At 45.9% G+C, this 24,476-nt stretch overlaps 1 protein-coding gene across 1 annotated transcript in view; it reads right to left on the bottom strand.

Moving 5' to 3' along the window:
* Positions 1-24,476, bottom strand: part of SEC23IP (SEC23 interacting protein) — a 449,917-nt gene that overhangs the window by 76,500 nt on the left and 348,941 nt on the right. Inside the window, exon 16 of the mRNA XM_069611949.1 lies at positions 8,218-8,403. Within this exon, the coding sequence (XP_069468050.1) occupies positions 8,218-8,403 (186 nt within the window). The remainder of the gene's footprint in view (positions 1-8,217; positions 8,404-24,476) is intronic.

The raw sequence follows: 24,476 nt of genomic DNA, 5'->3' as shown, positions 1-24,476 counted from the left end.
TTCAGGCGAGTTAGTGGGATATTGAAAGAAAGTTGGAAGTTCAATGGACTGGTTTACATGGAACTTGGAAATTAATTTAGGCGCAAAGCTTGGGTGTGTTCGCAGAACCACTTTGTCCTTATGAATAGTAACAAATGGGTCCGAAAGCGTCTGCAGTTCACCAACTCTCCTAATAGCAGGGGCAGACGTCCCTTGCAATAGAAGTAATAGCCTTCGGAAAAGCAGTCTTGTAGGCGAGAGCCTTAAGACTGGCTTTGTGCACTGGTTCAAAAGGATAGCCCATAGGTTTAGTGAGAACAACATTCATGTCCCTTCCGGGAATACGATTAGAAATAGGAGGGCAAAGTCGTTTTACCCTTCCATGAAAGCCTCAATTACCTTGCTTTAAGAGGTGGTATTTGTATTTGGTTTATTTATATTGCGCATCCGGCCCAGGGGCATCTGGGCGCATTTCTTAAAAAGTTGCAGATAAGCATTACAGAGCATGATACAGATAATGGAGGAGTGTAGAAGTACATATTTACAGGTAGCATAAAGGGCAGCAAGGTGGACTTTCAGTGAGTTAAAAACTAGTCCTAGCCGAGTTAGATAGAGGACTGTGTGTGGGTAAACAGTCAATTGGGTTGATGTTACAAGTACTGCACCAAATAAAGTGCTTCCATCCACTCCAATATCTTTTTCTCTACCTGCAGTGCCCCCCCCCCCCAGGGATCTAACCTCTCTCTCTGGCTGTTCAACCAATACCTGGCACTCGTAGCCCACCACATCGCCGCTCTCTGCCCGAATTTTCAGTGCTACACGGATGATATCCAGCTCATTTGCAGGCTATTCTCAGCCTCCTCCTCTCCTTCCCTCATCTCTGACCGTCTGTCTGCTATCCAGGAGTAGTGCGTCACCAATGACCTCTGCCTCAATGCCAGTAAGACCGAGATTTTACTCATTGGCACACCAACTCCCTCCTTCCCTGCAGCTCTCTGGCCGGCCTCTCTTGGCCCTCTTCCTGCTCCCACCTGCAAGGCTAAAAACCTCGGGGTCATCTTCAACTCCACACACTCCTTCTCTCCTCACATCTCGGACGTCTCCAAGAAGTCACACTACCAGCTGCACCTCTTCAGAGGTATTCTTCCTTTCCTCTCCTTCCCCCAGAAGCTCACCGTCTCCAGAGCCCTGGTTCTCTCTAAGCTGGACTATTTTAACAGCCTCTATCTAAATCTGCCAGCCTCTACTCTCCGCCATGTGCAACTTATCCAGAACAGGACTGCAAGACTTGTCCTTGTCCTCAAGCCCAGGGATCGCCTCTTCGCTCATCCGCCTCCAACTCCCCAAGGGTCAGTCGCTTCTCCAAGCAACGAGTTGGTGGTAGATCTCTCTCTTCAACAGGGGCCTCCCTCTGGAACAGCCTTCCTGCCTCCTGAAACCTGAGGAGAACCATCTCCGGTTCCGGAAGCACCTCAACACCTTCCTCTTTGTTTCTGCATTCTCTCCCCCTCTCCCCTGCTGAATTCCTGGCTGAATCTGCACTGGGTTCTTGGCCACCCGTTCTGTTATCGGACCCAGGCACACCTGCACTGCCTCCCTGGCAACCCCCACACCTGGGGACTGTTAGTCTATATCCCTACAGTCCCCTGACAAGCACTTATGTTGCTCTTACCTTGCACTTGCCACCTTCTGGCCGTTTTATTTATTTATTCTACTATCCCTGTACTGCACTTTCCCCCATGCACTTTTCCCTTTCCCCCTCCCATGCACTTGCGCTATCTGAATGACACCTGGCCTAGTAGGATCGTTGCCTGTCTTCCCTCCGTTCCCCCTCCCTTGACTCGTCGCGCCTCGAAACACTTGTGCATAGGCGCATTATAAATGCCATTTCATATCATACTGGAGTAACACAGTCTGGTATAAGGTTTATGTGCCTCCCTAAGGACGTCCATACGCCTTTGAGACAGCTGTAGATGCCCAAACTTTATGCACTCAGGAACCATGCTGTTAAATTGAGAGTTTGAGGGCATGGATGTAGAGTTGTCCCTTGATCTTGGGAACCCATGTTGTATGGGAAAGGCAGCTAGCTTCACCAGAGGGCAAAGGGACATTCCATGAGATGTGACAACTATGGCTGACGAACCCACATTGGTGCCATCAGGATTAGTGTAACGTGTTCCAGGTGCATCTTGTAAATTATCCAGTTGAGGTGAGGAACTGAGGAAAAAACATAGGCAAATGTCTCTGGCCATGTGATCCAGCGATTGTTCCCCTTGGGCATCCTTTGGGGATACCTGGAGGCGTAGTCAGGCATTGTGTGTTCTCCAGTTTTGCAAAGAGGTCAATGTCTCGAGTCCCCATTCTGCTAAGGTATTGTGCAAAATATGTCTGTGCAAGCATCACTTGTTTTCTACAGGTAGCTGCACGTCTCTGAGCACGTCTGCCAGAAGATTGTGTTCACCCTGAACCATGTTGTGACAGGAACATATTGTGTTGGAGTGCCCATTTCCAAATGTCTAGAGACAGTTTGGGTATCTCTGGAGAGTGAGTGCCTTCCTGTTTGTTCAAGTAATACATGGCCCTGGCTTCCACTACAGGTGGTGAAAATCTGCCCTGCAGAAGGATGTCCTCTGACCACCACTGCAGGGACCGAACAAGGGCTTTTGAGACAACCACTATATCATCCCACTGACCACTTGCCTGACACCATTGGCTCGAGAACCACTCCTGCATAGGGCGCATGCTCAGATGGGCGCGTGGAACCAGGAAAATGCAGGATGCCATAATTCCTAATAGCCGCATGGCTTTCCGTATGGTTATCTGATGACCGGCTACATACTGAAGGATCTGGAACAACAACATGTTTTGGACCCTCTCGTTGGAGGGGAAAACAAGTCCGTCTTCTGTCCGAATTAGTTCCCCCAAAAGTTGTTTCAATTGGCTGGGGACAAGACTTGATATTTTCTTGTTGATGGAGAACCCCAGGTGGAACAGGTGGTCTATAGTCTTTTGGGTGTTCTCCATTGGGTGTTCTCCAGACACGCTTAATGCATGTTTGTAGTTATGAGCCAGTCGTCTAGGTAAGGGTACACTGGAACGGACTGTCTGCGCAGGTGAACTGCCCCCACAGCCAGTACCTTGGTAAAAACCTTCGGAGCAGAGGCAATGACGAAGGGGAGTACTTTGAATTGATAGTGAGTTTTTAAGTAAAAGTAAAGTGTTCTCTATCTTGAACCGTAGATACTTTCTGTGCTGGCAACATTGAAATATGAAAGTATGCATCTTTCATATGCAAGGTTGCCATGTAATTCCTGTGCTTCAGCAGCAGAATTACTTCCTGCAGAGCTGTCACCCTGAACTTCTGAGGCTTGACATATTTGTTTACAGGGTGCAGGTCTAATACAGGGTGCATGGCTGGATCCTTTTTGGGTATAAGGAAGTACATTGAATAAATGCCCTGGTTTACCTGATGATCTGGGACAAGCTTGATGGCTCCCTTTTGCTGAAGGGCCTCCACTTCATGAAGGAGGAGATGGTCTGAAGCCAGCCGGCTGTTCTTTGGCGGCTGGTATTGAGGTGTTTTAATGCAAAAACCATCACCTACATTTTTGAGCACCGACTGGTCTCAAGTGATCCTCTCCCATGCGTGGGTGAAGCAGGTTATCCAACCTCCTACTGGAGAGGCATGGGAGGGGACCCAAATGGTGCAGTCATTTGCTGGCAGGGTAGCCCCTGGATGCTGCATTTCTAATTCTTCCTTTGCCATGCTGAAATCCCATTGGACGTTCCTTGCCCAGAATATCGGTGTGAACTGCTTGAACCATTAGGACCCCGGAGCGTAATGAGTAGAACTGCCCACGAAAGGAGCAGTGGGTATTAAATACTGATGTAGCACATACGGCTTGCTAGAGATTTGGTTGAATGATTTCAATGTCTCATACTCTTTCTTTGCCATCTCAAGTGCGTCATCCACTGCTTTGCCAAAGAGAGCCGAATCCTCAATGGGTTTGTTGATGAGCGAGGCCTGGGTCTCTGGTTTAAATCCAGAGTTCTGGGCATTTCAGAAGAGTACTCTGGTCCAACACCCTGCCTGCCGTCTCCACAGCATCAAGTGTGTTCTTTTAGATATGTGACCTAGACGTCCCTCTTGCACAATTGAAAGTAGTTGCAATTAAGTTGGTTCAGGAACATTCTGGAGACCCTCCTGTATCAGGCCCCCATTGGACGTCACTGTAACTGGCAAGCCGAGTGGTATTGTTTGCATTACAGGTACTGTAAGCCGCAGAAGTAATGCACTTGCCAGCGCATAGAACGTACTTATTACAGTCTTTATCAGGGGGAGACTTGATGAAGACAGGGGAATGCCTGCACGTTTTCTAATCGTGGTGACCACCAGGGAGTCCGGGATGGAGCGTCCCAGAATATTAAGTGGATCCGAGGGCGCAGGTCGAAACATCTTTTGAATACGCAGATTCACTGCCCAAGTAAGGGAGGGGGCAGTAAGTTTCCTAATGGAGTAAGAGGTGGGATAGCCTGATTGTGGAAGATATCCTCAAAGAAAAGGTTTCTGTCAAAGTGGGAGTCAGGCACCACCTCCTGAGAGACAATTTTGAAATGATCTACTGCTTTCCGCAGAATGTTGTTGAAAGTTAGCTGGTCATCAGTAGGGGAAGCCTCTTTGGGTTGGGAGACAGGAGGGACGTCCAAAAAGATATTATCTAGCTGAGCCTCATGAGCAGGGCAATGAATTCAGATACCCTGTCAATGCAGTGTTCTAACCTTTCCCTAGTCCAGGAAGTAGTGGCTAAGTTTTCTGGAAGTGGAAAAGCTAACTCAGCCTCAGCAGGGCCTTGGGCCCCTGAAGGGACTGGGACAAAGGAGAGGAGGCCTGTGTGTAACCGAAGGGTGGAGAAGAGGGTTTCTGTGAAAGGGCCTTAGTATGCTCTTCTCTCAATTTAGGGTGAGTTTTGCCTAAAGAAGCACATTTTGGTGCACCTTTTGACGCATTGGAAACAAACGTTCAAACTTTAGGGGACGCACCCTGTGAAGCTGAATACTTGGTACCATGCACCAACTGTGACGGCTGAGGCGCAGTGGGCCATGAACACTCAAGTCACCAGATCCTGCCAAAACTTTTGATGGGCCTGTGGGTGCTGGATACTTTTTCGATGATACCGTCCAAGAAGGCCGAGAGGTTGTGTGTTTAGTCTTGGAGTGAGAATGTGTGGCCTTGTGTCATGCCTGCCCCTTCACCTGCCACGTCTACTCTGAAGAGTCCTCCTAGGACTCATACCTCGCTTTCTCACTCTGCTTATAGAACGACTAAACTGTTTTATACTAGGTGGAGATTATTCAATGCTTTACCTGGGAAGCAGCATTTGTGGCGTCTTCAGTAAAGGGAAGTGTTAGCATCACGTGGTACGCAACTAATCACGTGTCAGGCGATCACGTAGTTAGCAGCGCACAAGCGTTCACTCGCTGCTTCTGATTGTTTGTTTACTTCAGTGGAAGCTGGGTTCTTTGAACTCCGCTATTTCCTCCGCAACACTTTTGGCTCCAGTTTTTCAAGAAAACTACAACCCGGCGCCTTCATCAACAAAGCGGGTTCAGGTTGGTCATCGCATCACCTCATACAAAGCTACTTTCCGATTGGAACCACCCGCTGCGATGTCATTTATTAGCGCAGCACTGAACGGCTTGTGTTACTTGTAATTCCTTCTCCGTTATTTCCAAGATTTCAGCTTTATGCATTTCATTCTGCTGAATGTCACCTGGGATTACCTGTGTTACTTGGGCTGGTATTAGGAGGACACATTCTGATTCCTCACCTGTGCCTACATTACTCACCAGAAACACTTATCCAATCCTGCTGAATTCTATGTACAGTGGATTCCATAGGAACTGCTCCTACATCCTAATCTAACCAACAAGGGATTTGGACACCATCATCAGGCTACTTACCACCTGCTTTCTGGGATAATTGCATTATACTTGTTACCATTTGCTTTCTGGGATAAGTGCACTAAACATTATGAACGCTATCCTGAGTGCACCAACTCCTGACTAGTGTGGCCCTCGTGCCGTTCGGGATTAGTTCCCCTACTAACCTTCCCTGTTTCCTGTTATTGCTACCTTGGATTTGCCTGATATTACATTAAGGACATCCTGAAAAGATCTACACCATCAGGTTAGTGTGGTTAATTACAGCTGATTAAAGGTCTCTAAGACAGTAGGGCAGTGATTAATGCCACTTATTTATTGTTGCAGTCTGGCGAATTGTTACCTTCCAAGCCCTTTCCGTTGATTCCTCCTTCTGGCTGTATTTCTTAACAGTCAGAGGGTGACATCAGTTGGAAGGTCTGCCTTAATTGAATTGTGTACCAGACATCTCAACCAGGAGACGGCCCTCATAATCTTTAATCCTTTACAGTATTCGCAACCTGTATCTTTTGGTGGTTGTACTCTGTAAATACAGTGCTTTGATCCATGGCACCTTGTTGCCAGGCTGTGTCGCTCATGGCCTACCTCAATGTAGAAAAACAAAATTGAGGTGTGCCGGTGTGGTGAGGCGCTGGGTTAGAACTAAATTTGAGAAGACAAACTAAAGTCAATGAGACCCTTACAAACCAAATAAGATTGGGTTGCTGCACGAAAGAGGGACCAGCAGTCACCTCATAAACTGCTAATAGATACAAACACTTGAAATTGTCACCTCTAAATGATTGCGCAGCCCTGAGCAAATGGTAAATGTCCTATTCAAATTGAGTGTGTAACTGGACAACAGATATGGTGAAACAAAGAGTCCAAAGCAAGTAGATTCTTCAGTCAAAATACGCTGTCGAAACAGATTTTATGAAATGATGCAAAAACAAGACTGCCGACACGTGTTTCGACCCAGAACAACGGGTCCTTTTCAAGGCAAGACGTATGTTATTCAAACTGCGTTGGAAAACCCAAAGCCCTCCTGGGGGGGCAGATATATGGGCCAATTCTAAAGTAGTTGATTCTCCTCAAGAAAATAAGCGGCAAATAACTGAAGCAGTCTCTGTTACTGATACAGTGTGGTACATTCCCAGAACATGGGAGTTTGTTCAAACGTTGCAACTGTGAGTTCATGGGCTGGTTCCCCACTGTGGCCAAAGTCCAAACTTTGTCAGTAACAGAGACTGTTTCAGTTATTTGCCGCTTATTTTCTTGAGGAGAATCAACTACTTTAGAATTGGCCCATATATCTGCCCCCCCAGGAGGGCTTTGGGTTTTCCAACGCAGTTTGAATAACATACGTCTTGCCTTGAAAAGTCTTGTTTTTGCATCATTTCATAAAATCTGTTTCGACAGCGTATTTTGACTGAAGAATCTACTTGCTTTGGACTCTTTGTTTCACCGTATCTGTTGTCCAGTTACACACTCAATTTGAATAGGACATTTACCATTTGCTCAGGGCTGCGCAATCATTTAGAGGTGACAATTTCAAGTGTTTCTACCTCAATGTAGCCACTGGCAAGGCTGAGACCATATATTTGTACACTAGTGTGGATAGCAAGCACCTGATCTGGCCTTGGGGTATGGCAACATTTCCCGACCACCAACCCCGGGCTCCCCTAACCCGTGCAATGTGCCAAATAGGCATGTGTGAGGCATGGCCGTCAGTCACGCACCAGGCGTCTTCTAGACAGCCAATGTGCCCAGAGATCACTTTGCCAAGGGCACAGATTTCCTTATTTAATGCCTCATGGATCATACTGCTGTTTCTGAAACACACTGCTTCCCAGGATTGTTCTTTCAAGTTTACCACCAAGAGAGTTAGGACGGCTTAAGGGAATCCCTGTGGCCTAGTTTGTGGGTCAGTTACTCTCACACCCTGAACCCAGGGCTAAGCTATTTCCTCCACCCTATAAGCACATTACTCTGGCTGGATTTGTTTGTCATTGTCACCACCGAGTGATTTAATTTGAGTCTTCAGGTAACTTTTATCCACATTTTTGATCTTTCGCTTAAATTTTAAAATGAATCATGCTAGCAGACATGTGGATCATTCCTGACACTACACCGCTCATTTCATTGCCTGGCCGAAGTCTGTCCTACGTGTGCCTTGTTTAAAGTTGATGTACAGAATCCATGATATGCTGTCCTTCAATCAATGCTCCAGTCACCTCGTGTCATGCTCAATTGTGCACTTCTCACCATTCAGATGTTGTCGTTGCATGTAAAGCAGTTATTGCTGTGCATCAAACTCACCTTCTATCGCCTGCTTCTCTTCCTCCTCTTTAATCTGATTGGCCACCTTCTCCAGCTCTGCCTGCAGCTGCGAGGATGAGGTGTGAGCTCGGGCAAAGTCATTTAGCGTCTGCCAGGCACTGCGCAAGGAGCTGATGAAGCCATGTTTCAGGTCTGTGCCCATGCGGGTTAGGCTCTCTTTCAGCTCTGGAAGGGACAGAAAGGCAAACCTTTGAGAAAATGAATCCACATTACTGATGGTAGTGTGCGGTCGATGAGCCTCTTGTACCGTTAGTCATTGACCTTGTTCAAGGGATGTGCAAACATACTTAGCACAGCAAAAAAAGGATCATTTTTCAAAAACATTTCAAAGATGCAGAGACAAGCATGCACCCCCTTGAACCTGCCAGATTAATCTAACAATTCTTTTTCATTCATACCAAACGACACAGACCAGAGGAACCAGTCGGCAAGATCATTTTGGGGAAGTGCAACTAGGACCAGCAGTACAAGAGATACTTCTGTGAGCAACATGGAATTAATGGTATAGCCAGACCTTCTTACAGCAGACGCAAGGGAAGATTATCAAGTACAAGAAAGAACCGGATGAAGGTGGGCAACAACTTCAAATGCATGAGTGGTAGCTGTGACAAACGCCCCTGCCTTATTCTGGACCTACGTGTGCCAGTGGATGATTATCCTGGGGCGGGATGCCCTGGTCATCCTCACTTAGCCGCCCACCATAGGACTGGTCCACTGCAGTCTGCAGACAACCGCATGCACAAGCTAAGACTCACACAGACAAGGAATCATAGTCTTAAAGTCACAGTCCAGCTGCCATTCAAATGACGTGCTCTACACCTGAGTGGGCGTGAGGAGGACACAATAACAAAGAACCAAATCACATGGCAGCTTTTACAAGAATACATACGTGCAGGCCTAACACCCAAACCAGCTCACAGGTAGAATCTGCTAGTATAAAAAAGGTGTTCTACATGGAAGGGGACAGTGTGGAATTTTGGAAAAGGAGGATGTGGCAGGAGTTTGGTGCGAATTGACAATTGTCAGGTTCCCAAAGACAAAGGGTCTTCTGGATAAGGCATGCACATTCTTGTAAGGGTACATGTTATATATTGCGTTAGGGAAGCCTCACAATTCCCACTCAACTAAAAACTTGCGAGTGATAACTGACTCTTGGAGAGTAAGAAATAGTGTACTGTGTCCCTGTGGAGAACTGAGAGGGCCAATTATTTTATGCCCAACTAGTAGCTTGTATGACGAATCGTGGGATTCGGTCACTTCTTGGGGAGAAGCACTCCCGTCCATCTCATACAAGAGACAAAGAAAGAAATATCTAAAAAACCTGAATCCTCCCGTATGTGTTACTGCAGTACTTGTCCTGAAGAATGTCTATATGGTACTGAGACGAATAAACATCAAGGAGTAGAAAAGAATGAACAGCTGCCCAACACTGAGACGAGGAAGCCCAAGGGATTTAGGCCGAGCCCGACTCAAAACCAAAAGAAAGGACTATTCTGGTAACTTGGGGAATCCTCAGTATGTCCTCATAAAAAGGAGTTATGCAAACATGCTGAGAGAGACCCGGGAGTATCAAGCAGGTTCTGCAGAGAACAAGACAACGGCCTCTTTAGTGAAGAGCAGGGGAGAGTGTCTATTCAGAACAAGCATCGCTGGAGTGATTGGCTCATAGGAAGCAGCAACCAAAAGAACGGAGGGAGGAGAAAACCTCTCTGTACGAAGCAATCAAGGTGATCATACCCAGAGCGGTACAGACGACGGAAGTAACCAAGAGAAGTACTGTACGGTAACCATGAGGAGGTGAGAGAAACACTCTGCAAACCAGTACTGCGGCACTCAAACCGGTACCTGGAGGTACCCTGAAAGTACCCTGAAAGAAAGCCATCCTGTAGAGGCGGAACAAAGAATCAAGAAGAGCGGGAGACCCAGGGAGAATGGCAGCTGTGTCGAATGGTTACAGCCTAGCTGGCAATAATAGAGTGAACCTGACTTTGAGACGCCTCGTACTCATCCCAGTAAAACCACAGGTCATAAAGAGGGCGAAGATAGCTACAGGACTCCTCTAACCTGTCCCAGTAGTAGTGAAAAAGGAAAGGAGGTAAAGTTAAACCTTGGGTACATCACCCAGATCCCAAGGGAGAAGTACATAGACCTAAGAATTAGTCTCAGCGGAAGAAACAATGATACCTAAGGAGAAAGACTATTAATTGACAAGTACAAGACACAGAAGATGATACGGGTCAATACCCCAGAGAAGAAAAATTTAAGTATGCCAAGAGGATTACAAATTAGGATAGGAAAGAACTGAAGCAACTGGTGAAGAAAATAGCTCAATGCAATTTAAATCTTAACTACTGAAAGTTGTCAATCAAGTTGGAAAGACATATTTCTGCCCAGGATTACGGAGTCATTCTCCTGGTCTTTTAGTTGGTTAGTGTTTGTGGCAGGGTCAGGACAGGGTAGTTTTAGGATGAGGGACAGACATTTGATTTTAGCTACCACCCGGACAACAAGCGCCCTGGTTTCAGTTGTGCTAGGAAGGGCAACCGTTGGGAAAGTTGTTAGGACTTCTCTGTATTTTGAATAAAGTTCAGTTAAAACATGGTGAACCAGAGTCCGTCTCTTCTTTCTGACCCGCCTGTAAAGACTGGAAGTGGGTATCTGTACATCTGTCCTCTACATGGTTGGGACAAACGCACAGAGAAACACCATCAAAGGTACTCTCAATGGTAGCTTGGACAAGCAACCAAGGCATAACCACTCAGGAGGTGATGCAGACAGGTTAAGTACAGTGAGACACCAACCCCCACAAAGGAATGTCCACACGCTATATTAAGTGATAACATAGCTTATTTATATAAAATAAGGTTTAATAACAACAATTTGTACTCTGGCAGTTCTATTCAAAGAATGTAAAATATATACACTCTGTCGTACCACACAATACTCAAATTATGTAATACATGTGCCAACTGAAGACGGTTTTAAACAGGCACGTGAATTCTTAAGTGAGGTGTAACAGCATAGATTAGGGAGGAAAGGCAGATCCACACATGTTCACTAACTCTCTACTTTCTTTTTAAAGGCTCTACCATCTCAAAGTACCCGAGAGGTCACAGGAGAACAGGATTCAAGACAAGTCGGAGCCCTTGGACGAGTACTGAGGCTAGAAGATGCTCTTCCTCGTCGCAGTACCTTTGGTGCCTTGGCAGGCGAAGTGGCAGAGTTTCTCGATTTCACTCGACGATTAACTTTAAAGATGGACGCCTTTGGAAAAAGGAGCCACTGGGGTATGTGAGTCCAAGAAGAAAAATTGAACCAAAGTCTTTCTGAAGTGCAGCAGTTTGGCTCTTCACGATGCTCTCCATTGGTCGAAGATTTCGCTGGCTGTAGAAGTCCTGGGAAGATGAAACTTGCTGTGGGCTCCTCAAAGGCTTAGCAGATGTAGGACCCCCACCCCTAGGGACCTTTGATGACTTCTGGTGGCAACGGGTGCATACGTCACTTTTGGTGTTGGGTTTACGCAGTTTTCCTGACTTTTGGTTCTTCAGTGCTGAAGCCGCAGCATGAACCTCTGGAAGGCTTCTGGCGACCTGGACTCGACCACTGGAGTGGACCACGGACCCTCACCAAGTCTGGGACGTCTTTGTCAGAGTCTGGTGGCAGAAACCCACCGGCAGACCTTCCCCTGCACTCAGCGACCCTGGACCTTGTCCACTTTTTCTCTGCCGGTCAGTGATTTTGGCAAGGATATCCCTTGAAGTATTCTTCTGCAGTTTGGAACTTTCACAGCTCCAGGTGTCGAGCAGCAGTATATACCTCTTCTGGGCAGTAGACAGCAACAGGCTTCCAGCGAAACAAACGCTCCTCCGGACCCTGGGTTACACCAATGGACTTGGACTTGCGATGCCCAGGCACTCCTTTTCAAGACTCACAAAGACCCCTTCTCCGGACGGCAGGCACACAGGACTGGCTTCCAGGGTACTTCGTATGAAGAGCGGCAGGTTGCACGAGGGCCCCTCGTAGCTTGGGGAAGAGGTCTCCTAAACAGATCCTCTCTGGATCAGTCCTTGGAAGAACACAGCAGCTTTTGGATTACATGAAGAAATTGAAGCAGCAAACGTCCCCTCCAACTGGGTTTCAAGGAACAGCTTCTTCTTGCTTCATCGTTGACTTCAGCTGCTGAACAAATTGGTGAGTGCAGGGACCCTAGTTATACACACTTGTTCCCCATTCACTCAGGCTGAGCCAGTCTCAGTCAACCAATCGCGCAGCAGGGCATTCATGTATGTAGGCAGGCAGGCAGCCATGCAGGCTTACATGCATTCAAGCCATTCACTCCACCAACACGCCCATAGCAAAGAATGTGGATAGGGGTATGCACCCAGCATTTCAGCACACTACACTGCATTCATACCAGATTGTCAGGGCTGTCTCAGGCATTGTGTTACACACAGAAACCAGACACCCACAACACAAAGTGAGTTCACTTCAGACTCCATTCACACGAGTCCCACCCCAAGGGTGTACACCCACAACACACAGCCCCTGGGAAGGCTCCAGTCAGTATGACAGGAGGCAGCCCCAAAGCCATACATGGTATTTCCACCCAATAGCCCGTCAGAGGGAAGGGACAGAGTCAGGATGTCCCTGGACTTTGGGAACAAAGGTAAAAGGCAATAGAAACCAAGAAGCCACAGTGGCCATCTTGCCTTTCATCAGGAATCCATAGATTCCTATGGCAGGCCCTGGGTGTCCCAATAATGCAGGACACTCAAAGCCACTGCCATGTCAGCATATAGGTGTGACCAGCCCATAGCCTGCTCTGGAACACAGAGGTACCCCAAAACACATAGGTGCCATAAGGGTATCCAATGGGTGTTGCTCACCAAAAGGAAAATATGAAGCGCTACAATGCCAGAGGTCCAGGCTGGACCTCAGAGGCAGAAAACACTTATAAAGGAAGTGGCAGGACAAAGAGGCCCTGTCCCTCCAAAAGCATTTCCAGCATCACACTGCCACAATTACAACTTGAAAGTGTGACCGCGCTAGCGTTAGGATTTGTGCTGCAAGGATTGAGTGAAAGTCTGGTTTTTAAGGTTAAATAGATTGGAGTGCATTTCTCAAGAAAATCTTGTTCCAGGCACATAGGCCCTTTCCTTTCCAAGATGGTGGGAAGACCAGAGAAGCTGATTGGTCATTTCCACACATCTAGCAGTAGATAGCTTGGAGGAACATGTTATCCTTTTTTCCTGGACTGTTCATCAACCAAGTCCTGCCTGCAGAACTAATAGTTAAGGCATCTTTACCGGCATTCCTTTGAAAGAATAATTTCTAAGATTTTAAGCAACCTTCGAAGGACAAGCACCTGAAAATCTGAGCGAGTGTTTCATGCCGAGGGCTGCTAGCTTTAGCAGTGTATGAACACTGATCTGAACTGAAAATAAAATCAGTTAATAGTGATAACTTGAGGATGTGAATGTCAGCGTTCCAGTGCTGTGAAGCGATTTCAAAAGGGAAATTAGTTACAAGCATATTCAACATTTGCGCGTGTGTGTGCTCAGAATCAGTTACTGTGCCCGAGAGGGGACTCGAGAACAGCGTGCAATAGTAGATCTGATGCACAAGCGGCTCAGAGGAAAGAACCCTACAGCGGAGAGCACCAGCGTACATCTCTATATACTACAATGCTAGAGAAAAGCTCAGGCTTAGACCCTGCTGCTTTTTGACAGGCTAAGTAGAAGGCACGCTTCCCTCGAGGCGCTGGCTTTGTGCTATTGTAAAAGTAACACAAAAGCGAGGAGGCTCACACATTTCCCAAGTGTAAAGACTTTACAGTTTCTCATTTTAATTTATTCTTAAACATGAGAATCCAACAGGACATGCACCATGCTACCTGGAGTAGGCCAACCCTCAGCTTATACAGGTAGTGAATAGAGTTTAGAGATAGAGGAGTGGAGGAGGCTGGGAACAAGAAGGGGAGACAATTTCAGGATGTGGCTGGTGGAAGATACAGTTGGTAGGACAGACATTAGGATGTGGTTGGGAACAAGAAGAAAGCACAAAGTGCTAGTGAGATGGAAGCTACCGGTGACAGGAAAGATCGAGGGGGCATGCTTGTTCCAAGGAGGTGTAGTAGAATTAAGGCCCCGCTCAAAGGGTTAAACCCAGAGTGGGAGGAGGAACGAGCATGTGGTGTGGCATCCAGGAGGATCAGTGCCATAGAAGAAGTAGCGGTGGTGTAGTGGGCTAGGAATCGTGATCCCTTGGAAGGATGGTGAGGAAGTCCTCTCAAGATTCTCTTTGGAAACCGGGACAACCAAACCCACAAGCTCTGTCAGTAAGTAAGGGGAAATACGCCAACTGTATCTGCTACTTGTGCAGGAGACGCAGCAATGTCTACAGAACATCCGAGGTGGTCATATCTCACCACCATCCAGAAACAAGCCGGAAGATGTCAGAAGAACAACTCTAGAAAGAATGAGTGAGGTGGATGCACCCTGAAAATCTTGGGAACTGTCTAAAGGACCCCTTATGGAGTCTGAACTTTCATTTTTTTTGTTTGTTGAACTGCCAAGAGGTACTCTAGAGAAAGAGCAAGTCCAATGCTTGAGGGAAGAAGAAGCCATCTAGTGTTTTTCAGAGAGACATTTTTTTGTTTAATATGATTAATCACTTTAGAAAAGTTGTTTGAAAGTACTTTGGGGAAGGCAGAAGGGGCCAGCCAAAGGCGACGTTGGGAGAGGGGACATTAAGGTTGGCGTTTTGGCCAAGTCACTGTAGTATTTTGTTTTCTGTAGAGTGGTCATTAAGAATCTAAATAAGCGCCTCAACCCTTACAGTTGGCCTTATCTTGTCTGTCGATCAATGCCCATGATTTGTCATTACATACATGGAGATCCCAACATATGATCGCCAAGAGAACATTGTACTGCAGGGCTACTCAAGTCGCTTTATCCTTTTCTCTATGAAATAGATATGGAGACTCACAGGATCAAGAATTTTGAACAACATTTTAAAATGCAGGCATTCGTCCAGAGAGCAATAGAAGTCTGATAGTTTCCTGGCGGTCGAGAGGTATCATGGCCAATAAAGAGCCTGTCTCAGGCCGCACTAACAGGTGCAAGAGCCAGGCAAGATTTAAGAAGCCCAGCAAACACCTAAATTATAAGGCAATTTCAGTCTCAAAGGTGGAACTAGGGGAACGCTTTCAAGAAAACTAGAGTGTTGAAAGGACAAATGGATCTTTATGAAAAACAGGATGGGATTTAGAGAAGAGTACATGAATCTAATCAATTCTGAATGATGAAGTGATCAACACAATGAAAACAATTCTTCAAGTAATCTATTTAAGATCACTAGTGACCATGGGATCAGATGACTTTTTGGGGGCTTGGCAGTGGAAAGAAAAAGAATGTTCAGATCTCAGATTTGCTCATTCTTGGTAACAGAAGGAAACACGTAAGCAAGGCTCTCAAAATTCTCTTAGCCATTGAATGTTACAGAAATAAGTGGTTAGCAGAATTCCAAAACAAGGAAATGGCAAACAGGAAAGATGTGAAATACACACTTGGACATCAGATATGGCAAGGTAAAACAAGACAAAGTTGTCCCTGCGGCTGGACAAACAGAACTGTAAAGCCAGATCCAATCAGCTATTGTACGGTCTCCTTGTAGAAAACGTTCTGATTGTATACATTAATTAGCTACTAAGGAAGCACGGTGGACACTGAAATTAGACCAGTATAACAAAACAACAATTTTGACCTCTGTCCGCGTTGGCAGGGAGCAGGTGGGGACACAAATGGATACAAGAGTGGGGTCCTGCCTTCTCATGCTTTTTTGATTTCTTGGTGGTGTTAGGGAGAATTCTCTGGAATGTGCTAATTCCTCTCTACCTTAGAGACCCCCAGCAACTTTGCTGGAATTTGAGAAGTTGATATTTTTGTCTGGAGGGAGTGAGACCCTTTTTTCCCCACTCTCATGTATTTTAATGTGATTTTTGAACTCTGTTTCTTTTGGTTGTGGAGTCTGACAAACTCCATAGACATTGTCTTTTACACTGTGTCACAGAGCACCTTCAGTGCAGTGGCACAGGGAAGTCTTTCAGATTTCCCCATGGTTTAAATACCTTCTCTTGGATAAACTACTGTTTCCCAGAGCAGTAAAGTGAAATTGACTACTTACATTTGTAACTTTCTAGACCAAGCACACACTATCTTACAATAGGGTGCTGGAGGGGTTACTTAGCATCCCCTTTGTCTAGCTTTTCTTGTAACATTTTTGTTGCCCTTTCCTCACTGAATGGCTGGTGGCAGTGGTTTACTTTTTAACTACCGTGGTGTGCATTTACCGCCGGCTGCGTTCGGAGCTGCAGTAAAGCACCCAAGGGTGCCATTTTTGTCAAAATGTTCCAGTCTTTTTTCACCATTTCTTTGTGGAAAGGTCCTTCTTGAGATTTACTCTGCGTCCCGAACCAGGTTTGGTCCCTTTGTTTGCTTTGCCTTTGGTGGGATTCAGGCGTGAAGCCCGCCTCTGGCTCCAGAGTGTGTGGAAGTGAGGGAGGTGCCCGAAACTCCCTGTGCTTAGTCTCCTAAGAGACCCAAATGCACTTTGTGATGATTGGCCAGCTGACTGTCCGGCAAGCACAGCCACCCTGCTGGGTGACTTACAGCTAGGCTGGAATGAATGGGAGAAACCTCAATAAAAGGCAAGGCTTTTGGCTTGGAAGGCAGAGTCGACCACTGGACGAAGGAACCAAAGAAGAACTTGAAGAGGACGCCTGCTGCAACTCCTGGACTGTTGGTTTGCCCGGTGAAGACCTGCTGCTGTGCTGAAACTCCAAATTCATATCGACAGAGAAGCCCCTGCAAGGACGACTTCTCCCTTTGAGTTGGTGGGACCAAGCAACTCCAAAGTAAGCCACTAGGACATCCTCTCGGAGTTGGTTGAATTTCCACAGAGTTGCTGCTGGAAACTGAAAATGCAAGGGAGGGGGAACACCAGATTGTGTGCGTTGCTTTAAAGCTGGGCAAGAGCTCCAGGAAGAACCTCTGCACTCCCAGGAAGCAGGACTGACCGAGCCTGAGTCACCTTAACAGAGTGCTGGACCTCAGATGCAAGGAAAGTACATCTCAACAGCCAGAAACTGTGGTGTTATTTGCGGTAGACGCAAGGAGCAGAAACACTGACGTGCTTCTTGTTTGAAGATTGCCGGTTGCGGTCGGTAAACGTCCCATTGCAGTGCAGGAGTCCCCAGAAGTCCTCCCTCTTGTCCCCACGACTGAGGCCCAGGAACACCAGGATCTGCAGAGCTGCACAGGAACAGAAGTCATCTGCTGCATTTTTCTTCAACCTAAAGGTACTGTACAGTCTAAGCGAACTTACCTCTTCTCGTGTAACTGCTCTTGTTCTCTGTTCGTGAGACTTGTGGTTGCTCTGTAGAGTTGCTGATAGCTTCTTTACTTCACAAGCCTAAACAGCTTGTGGCCCTACTTTGAATTCTTCCATACAAAAACTTTTAAAACATTGTGCAAGACTTTTACCTACATCTGAGAAGTGCTTCAGTTTCACCTAGTTTCGCTTAGCCTGTCTCCCTGAATGACTCTTGTTCTCTCTGTGAATGTGTTTGGTCTTCCTTCCAGTAAAGGATTAACTAATTTTGCATTGGGGTTTTACAAAAGTACTTACCTGCTTTAAGAAATATTTGTGAGATCTCTTGTTGTGTCATAATAACCTCTTTCTTTGACAAACTCTTCCATCTGATTCTAAACGCAACAGTGATATATTAATGTCCCCAGCAACCTAACTATTGAAGTCACCTGAGGGTGTAGGTAGTGTCTGTGGGCCATCCCAAAAGGGTACTTGCTGATATAGAAATATTAAGCGTGTGTATTTTTGAAGTGTATCTGAGTGTTACTGTTATATTGCCCCTTCCGAAGGCGGCTTATTCTAACTGACTTGATAAATTAATAATTGTTTATTTGGATACTGGTCACTGTGAATCTCTGTGTAACTTCCCTACAGCTCAAATCGACCCCTCTTGAGATAAGCTCAACACGCTACCAACCTTTGTAGTACAAGCTTATACCAAAGGTTGGGTTCCTTCTGCCAGGAGGTCAGGGTGGTTGTTGTAGTGCACCCAAAGGGTACAGCATACAATCTTGCCTAACAGGTGGCATTTGCAATCAGCAGTCATGAGGCACTTCTGACCAACTTTTCCAAGGCAGATGGGGTCGAGGGACAGGGTTCTGCATTGCTTTACATCTTTAATGTCTGTCCAGATCGAGTAATCCACATCCCCTCAACACGCTCTGTAAAGTGCGGTTTGCGATGACGTCACCACTACATTTTAACGTGATTATGGCGACACTGGCAGGAGGTTGGTGGCATAGTGTGGGGCTGTCCATCCCCTAGTGTGCAGATAACACCCAATTAGATCTAAAGGTTTTGTAGCTTGCTGATGTCCAGGACCTGAGGGTGTACCTGGCATGGACGGAGACCTGCTTGGCCTCTGTGTTTTTGAAGTTAAACCCCTTGAGGACTGAGTTTATTTTAGGAATCTTGGAGGAAAAATTGAATGGTTGTTGATGAAGGGCTAATACCCACAGAACATACCTTTTCACTCAACACTATCTGTTAGGGTAGATTATCATTATTATTGGGTGACTGTTGAACTAGAATTTTACTGTAGTCCACCTGTCACTTCAACTCTTTTTCTATGTGCAGCCCTTAGTGGTCCATATGGCTAGCAGGGTCGGGTGCTTTGTGGGCACTGTGCATTAGCCCCAGAGTGGCTGTCACACAGGAAGTATGCTGTGATGGAGGATGCTGACAGCTACATTTAGTTTCGGCTTCATCAACGTTTCAGCCATTTCTACAACGTCAATACCTGTTCAGATTAGGTTTTGTGTGGCTGCTTTCCCTCCACAGCCATCAATTGGAACCCATCTTTTGGAGGTATTTGAAGCCTTTTTGTTCCACTTGTCTTACTAAGCTTATCTCTTTTGGGGCACTGATCAGTCCCCATGGCCATAATTGCAGGAGAACTCTGTTCCCCATAGTAAAGCTATGTTCATTTTTCTCTGCCCACATCACCTTAAGTTAAAGGAATGGTTTGGTACATTTTTTTTTATTGCCCCTACGGGTCGGCCATGTGTTTTTAAGCCTAAGTCGCTCGATTTTAGAAAAATTTCCTATGGACCTTACCCGAATTTTCGTCCATTAAACGCACGCGAAAACAGGCATCAGGGAGCTGCTATTTTGTGATAATCCTATCATTTCCCCCATCGCCCTGGCTGACCTGCTTTTGCGGCACTAAATCATATCCCCCCGCCCTGAGCCTGTCATCAGCAGACGCGCACCGCCCATTTCACAACACCAAAGCACGTCTCGTGTCAACAATCGCTGCGCTTCAGCTAATGACGTGTCGCCATGGAAATGGCAGGACGCCTCTTTCCTCAATAAGTATAAACAGACCGTTTCTCAACACACAGCAGCAGATTTTCGATTCCATTCGATTCCATTCCTCTCTCTGTGTTACTTTGAGTATTCTGTGACTCGTTTCTGTGCTCTGGTCAGCTACCTCCGTTGCTTGTAGCCTGTGTGAACAGATACCAGTACCACCACTATAAATTATTTTAGTTTGTTTAACACACAATGGCTACAATAATGCCCTACATGTACAAGCCAGAGTATAACGAGGAGGAACTACTGGAAAGGGAAACACGCAAAAACGATGGGGCTTCGGACAGCAGTTGGGAGGGCGATTCAACAGCCTAAGAGCCTGGACCTAGTCGCATGGACGGTGTTTCCACCTGGTGCACATGCAATCGGTGCGAGCTAATGCCAACCGAGGATGAGAACTGCTGCTGCTGTGAAAACTCGGGATGCGTGGCCTACATTTCGGAAGGCGAGCCACGACTGCAATGCATCACCGAGCTGCCAGACTTCAGGGCAGCCTGCCTCACACGGTCCGTGTTGAGGATAATGATGGTGCTTATGCATGAACTTCGCGCAACTGTTCGAGTAACGATTAAGTATACTCGCCTTGTCATGCCACTCCTATTTCATGGTCTTCTCCTATATCCAAAATTACATATACATATCATTGTAACGCATGAAAGTCGTTCAATTGTGTACAGTGTCTAGATAGCATTTGTTCGAGCAGAATGCCATTAGTTACAAGAATTGTCATTGACAACAAACGTTTATTAAACTTATCTTGTTAATTTAAAAACAGTTTGTATCATTCTTTTTCACAGGTGGTACCGGCTGGTGACCTATCGTTCCTTTACATGGTGGCTTCACAGGAGGCTTGGACACCGCGTTCGTTCGAAGAGTAATACCCGCCTTTGCCGTTCGTGCCATAAGAGAAACGTTCCCGAGTGACAGCGGTCAGTACATGGGATAGTCTCTCGCTGTGCTGCAACCTGACCTGTACAATGTGTAAAGTCTTGTATTTTTGTGTCATCAAAATAAGATACAAAATAAAACACCACATATATTTTAACAACGGTTGTTTCGATTTTTTAAATGAATCAAGTGTGTCTCCATTCAGGGATGGACGTCAGACATCTGTGCTCCGAATGGGTGAAGGTCAGGTCGCTGTGAAGCAGGTGGTCACTATCTAAGCTAACATAATATTTTCTCAATAATGCATGCACTAAATAACACTTGTTCAAAGTCTTTCAGTCGTTTATGTCTCTATAAAAGTCACATATATCTATACTATCATTCAACATTGGATTATACAGGCCTTAGCTTAAGGGTCTTGACCACTATAATACACTGTTTGAAGTGTGGGTCTGTGCTCACAAGAATCTCCGGTATGTGGCATTTGTTATTGATAGGCAACGATATACTGCAGTAGGGGTCTAATGGTAGTTGGGGATCTGCTAGGTGGGCCTCATGGCGTGGTCAGTGGTCTCGCACATGAAGAGAATACCTTGCAGGGACACAGGGTCAGAATGGCAGTAAGTTTCCACTGGCGAGGGTGCGTGGGCAAGGACACGTTTGTGGAGATGAACGAGCTATGTGCTTAGTTCAGGCTGGTTCACATGCAGAACAGTGATCTCAGAGGAAGAGTGATGTGTTACATTTATTAGCTGTTGCAAATACCTCTGGAGTTTTCCAGTCGGAGTGGGAACGAGGATGGGGGCCATGTGGTCTGCGCAGTGAGGCCTGGTCACCAAGATGGAGTGGAAAGGGGGTACAAAAATGGATGCCCCGTGTCCTGCTCAGTGGTCCCATCTACGCGAATGTCAACCAAAGTTATCACATAAGGGCAAGGGGCGAACCCACTACTGGAGGCACTTGGTCCGAGTTTCTACTGAGAAGTAAAGGATGAGAGGGGCCTGATGGCCCCTCGCTCCCACACACTTGCCTGCATGCCCACCGGCCCATCCATCCCACCCCCTCTATCAAAGGCGGTTCGCACCCGGGGATGAGCGCTGGCATGGGGGGCTGTCACAGGCGCAAACGGCCAAGGTGCCAAACAGCATGTACACTTCAAAAGGTATCCCACGCCCAGGGGCCATCTCTCACATGTCCTCCTCAGACCCCATGTCTCCAGGCAGGCCTCTCCTGAGGCAGGCCGCCCCCCTGCAAACCACATAATACCACAACATACACACGTCATTCATTCATTCACAAACACACCCCTGTTTCTAATACTTTATAAACCACTTGATATGTCTCATGAGAACATCTTTGCGCTTTGCAAGTCAACTCCTGAACCTTCTACCTGAGAAGCACTGAGATCTATGCTAATCTGCTCGTCGTCGTGCTATCTGTGACCGCTTCGAGCAAACTCGTCAGTGGGCTACCTGTGGCCATCTACCTGTTCTCCTGCAACATACAGCTCGGCCTGCTGAATCCAACTGTTTGTTGGTCAAGGTAAGGCCATGTATCCTAGTCATATTTCGGTCATTTTTACATTTCTATCTATTTGCGATTACAGTACCCAATAGTGCTATGGTCATTGGTCTCATTGCTATTGATTTGTGTTTCAATTGTTATGCTATCAATAGATCTATTTATTTTCATCTGTGTCAATTGTCATCGAATTGCATCCTTCGGGGGTCCAGTCTATAATGTAAGCATGTTTCCTTTTCGTGCAAGACAGAACATCCAAGGGACGAGTCACATGTTCAGAGTTTAGTCACATTATTTAAAAAATGTCTAACTTATGCAAATAGTAAGCCGCACATGATGAGCTGGTATAGTTCCGGCGACCAAAACAAACCTTGCATTGAACATGGTATGGTTCATTTACTTTATGACATTTTTATTCATCAAGGTTTTATAATAATCTTGATATTTACTTTTCAAATTTTCAACAATGCCTGCCTGTTCGATTAGCGGTTGCTCTTCGAAGACCCATGCTAAATCTGAAGGCACTACAATGCATGTATTCCCAAAAACTGTTGATCGAATAAGAGAATGGGTCAGACATTGCGGATATCCACTGGATGAGATGGAAAGTAGAGTCCAACAAGTCTTAGAGGACAAGAGGGGTGATCGATAGCGCATCTGCAGCCGGCACTTTTCCTCGAACATGTACGCCACATCTTGGGTAACAAAGAAGAATAAACAGCGAACAACACGAAAATTGCTCCCAAACGCTATTCCAACTCTATTCGTCCACATTCCGCCACTGGTGAGTCAAGTGCCGGATTTAGCTTTAGGCCTTGCGGTAGTGTGTAGGTAGCCGAATGGATTAATTGATATTTTAGGTGTTGTGTCCCTTGTAATACTCCCTTGTAATACTTTCGATATTGATATGAGTGTATAGCTTTTTGAATAATGACATTTATCAATTAATTATTTTTCGATTTTATAACCCCCAAAGGAAATCTATTTATGGGCACAGGGAACTGTACTACATTGTGCATTTTCAATAGCATTATTCTCAAGTATTCTGTCGGTTTACATGGCAATGCTTTAATATTTGCATTTCATTATCAAACAATAATTTACCTTTACAACTGCTTGACTAACCACTGAATCTGAAGCAAGAACATTCTACATTCGCGACGTGCCCGCAGTTATCAACCACTTCTAGCGCGTATCAGGTAATCATACTTGGCTATTCCGCTACAGACTTGTTTTATGCATGTCAAGTAATAGTTTTTATGTATCGTGTGATTATTTTACCAATTGTTTGGTTAGTGCTTTCCAATTGATATACACCTTAATTGTCGTCCCCTGGTGTTTGTTTTCAGTTATAATTAGTGTTATCCATACTAATGCAAGTACTGTCTTTCAGGGAGATGCTGAAGCGTCCACCACATTGACAACAGCCCTAGATGTTCTTCAGCAGCACAAGGTATGGATACTGACAGCTCCATCGACCGTGATCATCAGGACTGGAACACTTGTCGTTTGATTGTTCTACACCATGTTTCATTCGTGGTTAGCCATTGATATGTACCTGTGCGGTCGACCCCAAGTGTGTGTTGTGTTTTCAATATTGTAATCCTTACTAATGCAAATACTATGTTTCAGGCAGTTGTTGAAGCGTCAACCCACGCACTTGATGCAGAGCCTGACACTCAAGTAATTCCAGGGGAAGCGGGACCATGCGGATACGAATCGGTGCAACAGCTTTCAGAAGTGCGCACCACATTTACAACATCCATAGATATTCTTCAGCAGCACAAGGTATGGATATTGACAGCTCCATCGAGCGTGGTCATATAACGTGATTCCATTTGCTATACTTTCTTCCCTATTAACGCAAGTACTGTGTTTCAGGGAGACGATGGAGCTTCCACTACAATCACCAGATCTCATTTAGATGATGCAGATGTAAAGAAATCAGAGAACTAAGTCGATTAAATCTGATCATATTTAAATATTCCTTGATTCTTTTAGACAATGCAAAATTTGTGGTTATCTCTTTATATGTACCTGTGCCGTCGACCCCAAGTGTGTGTTATGTTTACAATATTGAAAACCATACTAATGCAAGTACTGTGTTTCAGGGCGTTGCTGATGCCTCCTCTTCAATACAATCATTCGTGGCAGTCCATGCAGAGCCAGAGGTATGGATACTGACAGCTCCATCAAACTAGGTCATCAGAGCTCGAATACTTGTCGTTTGATTGTTCTACACAATGTTTAAATCGTGTTTGGCTATTGAGATGTACCTGTGTGTTCGTCCTCACGTGTGTTTTATTCTAACAATATTTTGATACACAGTAATGAAAGTGCTATGTTTCAGGGAGTCGATGGAGCCT

Source organism: Ambystoma mexicanum, chromosome 8, assembly GCF_040938575.1.
Source record: "Ambystoma mexicanum isolate Mex_15411 chromosome 8, UKY_AmexF1_1, whole genome shotgun sequence".
Taxonomy (NCBI): Eukaryota; Metazoa; Chordata; class Amphibia; order Caudata; family Ambystomatidae; genus Ambystoma; species Ambystoma mexicanum.
Note: the sequence above shows the minus strand (reverse complement) of the source record. Positions and strands in the feature narration are given on the sequence as shown.